The sequence below is a fragment of the Gekko japonicus genome, unplaced genomic scaffold, assembly GCF_001447785.1.
Source record: "Gekko japonicus isolate JY-2015 unplaced genomic scaffold, Gekko_japonicus_V1.1 scaffold1387, whole genome shotgun sequence".
NCBI classification, from domain to species: Eukaryota; Metazoa; Chordata; class Lepidosauria; order Squamata; family Gekkonidae; genus Gekko; species Gekko japonicus.
In genome coordinates, this window is record NW_015174881.1 from 397,175 (window position 1) to 404,144 (window position 6,970).

General features: G+C 39.8%; 1 protein-coding gene across 1 annotated transcript in view; it reads right to left on the reverse strand.

The window, feature by feature from the left end:
• Positions 1-6,970, reverse strand: part of RAB40B (RAB40B, member RAS oncogene family) — a 24,059-nt gene that overhangs the window by 9,400 nt on the left and 7,689 nt on the right. The window contains exon 2 of the mRNA XM_015424883.1: positions 3,577-3,637. Within this exon, the coding sequence (XP_015280369.1) occupies positions 3,577-3,637 (61 nt within the window). The remainder of the gene's footprint in view (positions 1-3,576; positions 3,638-6,970) is intronic.

Below are 6,970 nucleotides of genomic sequence, written 5' to 3' on the forward strand. Positions count from 1 at the left end.
GTTCTGGTTGATCACAAGCTAAACATGAGCCTGCAGTGCGATGTGGCTGTGAAGAAAGCTAATGCAATCTTAGGATGCATTAACAGAAGCATTGTGTCCAGATCACGGGAGGTGGTAGTTCCACTCTATTCTTCTATGGTCAGGCCTCACCTGGAGTACTGTGTCCAGTTTTGGGCACCACATTTTAGGAAGGATGTTGACAAGCTCGAGGGTGTCCAGAAGAGGGCAACCAGGATAGTGAGGGCAACCAGGATGGTTACTGGCTAAATATCAGGAAAAACTTCCTAACTGTAAAAGTGGTTGAGCAGTGGAACAGTCTGCCTCGGGAGGTGGTGGATGCTCCTTCGCTGGACATTTTCAAGCGGAGGCTGGACGACCATCTTTCAGGTATGTTGTAGGGCTATCATTTGGCTATGCTCCTGCAGAGTGCAGGGGGTTGGACTAGATGACCTGCAAGATCCCTTCCAACCCTAACATTCTATGATTCTATTATTCGAAGTCCATTTAGCTCTAGGCCTTGAATTTGCTTATTAGCCCTTATTGCAATTGCCAAAGGTTCTAACGAAAGGATAAAAAGCAAGGGTGACAAAGGGCAGCCCTGTTTAGTTCCTCTAGTCAGGAGAAAACTAATAGAATCAAAACCATTTATTCGTACTCTAGTTTTGGACTTTTGATATACTGACTGAATTGCATTCATAAAATATTGCCCAGTATTTAATTTTCTTACCAGTGTAATGATAAAATCCCATTCCAAATGATCAAAAGCTTTCTGTGCATCAAGATATGCCATGGCTAATGGCATCTAATTTTTTTTTACTAACATAAATGGCATTCAGTATTCTACGTATTGGATCTGCTATTTGCCTTTGGGATACAAAACCCAATTAGTCTGGAGAAACATAATTTTCAATTCTAGTACTCAATCTAGATGCAAGGACAGCTGGAAAATGTTTTTTTTAAACCCCTGAATATGGGCGATGCAGAGAAAAGGATATACTTCAAAAATGGTGGATAAAAACAGTGGTTCTGGATTTTTTTAAAAAAACACCAGAAGTTATTGAGCACCGTCATTTTAAGTATAGGATATTTTAAAGATGTACTATATGTTTTTAAGTTATTATGTATATCATGCTTTTATCACGGCAAGGTTTACCTTGCCCCTGTTAGCCGCCCTGAGCCCATCGGGGAGGGCGGGGTATAAATGCGAAAAATAAATAAATAAATAAATAAATTTAAGATGGATATTTATAAAACATGTCAAATACATGTCTCATTGAAAATGAACTGATTTAAAATTAAATTTAAATTTAATACAAAGAGTAAAACTTACAAGTATCTTCTAAATTCAGTCAATAACTCCGTTTATCAGACACTTAATTATTTTTGAAGATGAACGAGCCATTATAGATTTGAAATAAAATGACATGTTCTATTTATTACATGGCTTATAACTGAGCCCATTGGTATAATTATAAATGCAATAATCATCCATGAGAGGTAATCATATATCTCAGCAGTATCACTGACTGAACGCACCTGAAATAATCTTGTATTCTTATTACATTCCCATTTGAGTTTTGCAAATTATGTATAACTTTGCCTGCTTCTATGTGGAGCATCCACACATAGTCATCTTCTAACTGTTCTCTTTCTAGGTTTTCCCCACAACCTCAGAATATTCTTTCTCAAACCTTGTTTAAAATGATGGATTTGGAAATAATGCTGTCCAAGTAAATTGTTGTGTCATCTGGATGGAAAAGTGCATGTTTTCAAATATAACCCATATTGGTGCCATTTTCTTGCCATCAGCCCCTCATGGCTATCATTTTTCCTACCATGCCACCAAAGTTTTTTTTTGAAGGCTTAAAAAAAGAAGTGCTGTAGTTTTGTATGCTGCAACATTTACTGATTTTTTTTTAAACCTCTCAGAAAGTGCTTTGGTGGTACAGCAGCAAAAATGGCAGCTGTAAAGGGCTTACTGCAGGAATATGTGAAGAAAACTCCAAGCTTAGTTGCCAATACAAAAGCCTCTGCATTTGCACAATCGCTAAGACCAATGCAACAAATCCTTGCTGCGTGGAAACAGTTTTATCAATGAAATGGCATGGATGTTTACTTTCTATCTTAAGGGGGGGGGAAATGGCTCTTTTTGTATTTTTGCATTTGGGTGGGTGTGTGCCCGTGCCTGGAAGTCATGGCAACCTCTGGTGACTCCTAATAGGCCACGGAGGACATTCAGAGAAGTGGCTTGATAGCCTGCCTTTGGCCTCCCAGGCCCTGGTATTTCTCTGGAAGTCTCCTATCCAAATACTTGGGTCAGCCCTGCTTAACTTCCAAGATCGGGTTTGCCTGGGTGCAAAGATACCGGGTAGGTCACCTAGTAGGTCCCCAGGTCAGGTGCAGACAGGAAGCCACAAATTTAGTTTTATAAAAACTTATATTTGAAATTTAGTTGGAAAAATACAGAAAAGGGCACATTCTACCCAACATAGTTCTAAAAGTCATACAAGAAAACAACAAAAGCTACCTTAACTGCCTGACTTACTATACTCTGGATCAGGCGGCACAGAAGTACAGGCCTCTATGTAGCATGGTCTATATCTCTGGCAATTGCGAAGCAGCAAGACAGGCTTTCGATCACATAGAAACTCAGGTAGCCTCTGGTACTACTGACACATTACAGTTATACTTTTAGGGTCAAGGGGTCAGGTGAGAATGACAACCAATCAATACCCACTGCTTCTGTATGGTTCCAGAACTTTACGTCATACACCCTGCTCCTATCCCTCCCAACTCAAGGAACAAATCTCATATGAAACTAATTTACGGCCATGGTGTTATGTCCTTGATGGATGATAAGGAAGCAGGCCCCTGCAGCTAGTTAACAGCACCTGCAATGGAGACCATTAGTATTAACATTAACCCTTAAGTGTATGACAAAATTCAGCTTTGCCGCACATCGGGCTATCCAGGCCAGGCCAGAAAATACAATGTTTACCCATACCATCCCCCAGTTCTATTAAGTTTTTTGGCACCTAGTTTTCAAGCAGCTAACCTTGCTTAGATGAGTTGCATATTTACAAAGAAAGCCAAAGAGGTTACTTTCATAATTGCACCCTTTATCTCTAACCAGATATAGTTATGCACCACAAAAGCTCTATGGACTGTAAAATCAAAGGTTTTGAAACTGGACGAAAACCAATGCACAAGTTGTAATAGCCACCTAGGATGCATCTTTTTCAGGAAGCATGTGGATTAGAAATTGAAAATGTTTGTATTTTCCATAGCAATTTAAATTAGTAATTCAGTTTTAAAATCAGTCCATTTTCCTTCCAAGGAAATTTGGTTAGGATCGGGGTACCTGTCTTTTCTCATCACAAAACAGTAACAATATCCTATACCGTGAACTGATCGAGAACATAGCACAGCTTTGAGATAGTCCCACGGTTATACAGAAAAGCAACCACTGGACTTCTGTTAAGCTTTTAAAAAGCTAATGACTTAACCAAGCAGAACAGCTATCACCATGAACCATAAACACATAATCTAGAGACAGTACATATTACAAACACTTACCAGAGTTGTAGCTTTATTCTGCGGCCATCCAGAAGTATTGTTGTTGTCTTGTAATCTATACCTGCGGGGAGGCGGGAAGGCAGAATTTTAAAATGGTAGATCATTTCTGTTCTTCAATATGGGCTAACTGATATGATGGCCTCTTCATGTTTCTGAGTGGCTGCTGTTCCATTTCCCTGTGAAAGCAGGTTTTCCATGATAAATTCACACCACAGCCACTACTGTGCTGGGTTATAATTAAGAAGTTTTAATATTTTAGGTTTTCATTATGTTTTAGATGTTGTAAACTACTTCAGCCAGGTTTCATGACAGCATAAAAATTACCTAAATAAATATTATGCTATACCCCCATTAACATCCAACAGTTCTTGTGCACATAAATGCAGCATCACCCCCTTCCTCTTTTTTTAAGCATGTGTATCAAGGAAATGTCTCCTGATTTCTCAGAAACCATTCGTTCTTTTTTTCACCCCCACAAAAGTTCACAGTAGTCCCTTACATCATCTTCCCCCTTTCTCTCTCTTATATGTGTGCTTGCATGTGTATATGCTTGTCTGTTGTGTACTAATGGCGACCGCGCACACGGTTGCCTTTCCATGTGGCCATGTGAACGAGTCTAGCTTCGCATCCCTAGACAATAGAAGAAGAGGATCCTAGAACCAAGCTATCAGCTCGCCCGGATCCTCAAGGGAACCTATGGTTGCAGTTACTTTGGATATAATCCTATCACGGGTGTGGGTGTGAGTGTTGGGTGTGGTGTGTGTGTGTATTTAAAGCGACCTCTGGCCAGCTACTGTATCTCAAGTTTTCCTAACTCTTAAGTAAAGTATGAGCTGAAATCACTACACTATGCTTCAGTCTCAGTACTTTATACTGTCACACACAGAGGCTAGGACAGAAGTCTCTGGAACAGAAGGGAGTAAGAAAGAGAGAGACCAAAACCACAGATGTTACAGCTCATTCATGACCACCACGGGGACTTGCAGTCAGAAAGTAGCTGCAAGTTCCCTATGGGAACTCAACCCCAACATACTGCCAGGTCCTCATTTAGATCAGGACCATTATTTAGGGGAAGAAGGAGCTTCAGCCTCCCCACACCATTTTCCTGTGTCCAAAGGGCCCAGGGTGTATATGGGGGAGGGGCTCCACGTGCATTGATGTGTGTGTTTGTATATGTATTGGGAAGAATTCCAAACTAGTCAGTATCAAAGTCATCTTAAAATTCACTCACAGGAGGCTGAGATTTGTGATCAGATCTCCTGTCTCTTTAATTTCAATCAATGGGGGGAATCAGGATTGCAGGCATCTTTCTTTGCAAACCAGGTAAACCTAATACAAGGTGTGCAGCAAGAACCTTCAACTAAAAAAAAATGAGAATTGCCCACTTTGTTCTTCTAAACTTTTTAATTACCCATAATCATACATTAATAAAATGCAACAAACAGAAAACTCAACAACCCCAAAAAAGGTTTGCCTACTTTTTCCAAAGACAGCATTAGGAGGCTGCAGATACCGCTTGGACAAAAACCACAGAAGGGTAGGAGAAGCAACTGGTTATGGTTATTCATGACCTCAAAAACCTCTCCTCCTGGCTAAAGGAGAAAACACACCACTGACTCACCGCATCACTTTGTAGATATGTCTTGGATCATGGTAACAACATTGCTGGAGCCAACTGACACAATACCAATTGGTCTCTTCACACGTTAGGGAGTACACAAGTTGGTCTGGGTCTTCACCCTGAGTCCTGTGTAAGAGTCACTCGTTACCTGCAGTTTCTCCTAAATTTCCATGTGTGTGGTATCCTGTTAGAATGTGACCGTGGTGCACATGAAGAAGAGGTTTTAGCTTTCCCCTTCCGTATTATTTTCCTGACCTGAAACAAATGGGAGAGGGTATATGCTATTTATCTTACTGGGGAAATCCAAATGGACCAAATATTACATCTCTGGGGCCATTGCAGGTCAGGAAAACAGCTGGGGGAAGGGGAGGCTGAAGCCCATTCTCCACATGTGCCACAGTTATGATCCAAATCAGTCACTGCATATATACTCCCCCCTTCCCAGAGCACTTTTGCATAAGTGACTGATGAACACACATGATGTACTTAATTATCTATGTGGTTTTTCTTAAAAAGACCACAAAGAGGTACAAAGTCTAGAGGCACTGCCTTTTCAAGATCAGTTTCTAACACCATATAATACCTGCAATTTTTATGTATCTATCCTGTAGCTCATTGACATAAGATAACTAATACTGTATTGAACACCATCAAGTCTTCACCAGCCATTTGTTTCATATATTGTATTAGTGTATGTAAATGTTTCCGGCATTTCACATCACATTCCAGTATTTTTGTGTAATAAATACTAGCTCACATTCTTTCGTCTAAAAAAAAAATCCACCAGTGAAGAGGCACAGTACTCTGGAAGACGTGTCTAGATACCTGGGTAAATGCTCTTTAAAAACACATGAAGGGTATTTGTGGGTTTACATTTAACCTTGATCAGGCTGCATTTAATTAAGGCTTCTAATATGGATTTCCTCAGCCTATGCAGGGGGCTCATCTGTTATTAGCTAATCTACATTAAATTAATACTGTGCACAAAATTATCACATTTTCTGATTTCAGATGGACTCCAGAAGCTGCTAAGCTTGCATGGGACGGAAATAAGAAGAATTTTAAAAAAATTATTTCATGTGGAAAATAGTTCCAAATGCAGTTTTTCATTTGACATATGCTGTCTTTGGAAAAAACCTGCCATATTTTCACCCTTATACTTCGCTGTCTTCTAGTTTAAATTTTGGCAGTGTTTCAATTGTATCTGGGTTTATTTCAATATTCAAGGCAACAGGTCTACATATGCTTTTTCAGTCCATATCATATAAACATCCTTACAAGAGGCTAACCATCTGGCAGCTAGCAGGCAAGCATGCAGGTTATTAACCAAAATGATAGTGTAACCCATGCAGTTTTGTAGCTGAACAGCATACAGGGATCAGGAACGCCTGCTTTTGCCAATAGGTGGTGTGGCAATTAACTCCCTTTTCCCCCCTTCTATACTTAGTTAATGAGCATGCTCAGTGCTTGTAGCCTTCCCTAAAGGAGGCCGGGTATTCCCAGCAGCCAGCAGTTCAGCCTGGCCCAGAAAGAGGCAACATCTTGGGGAGAGGCCTATATAGACTTTGCTGTGTTAAGGCCTGCCTTGAATTATTGCAGGTAAATGCTGTTAACTAATGTAATTATTAGAGATTCTTTCAAACAAAGGTGAAGTTACATCTTGGGAAGTTATTAAATGTTGGTTTGGGACTATTAAGATACTTAATAGTAATTTCATATGATTGTGAAAATATGTAATTTTATAGTTATTGATCCTTTTAAACATCTTCCTTA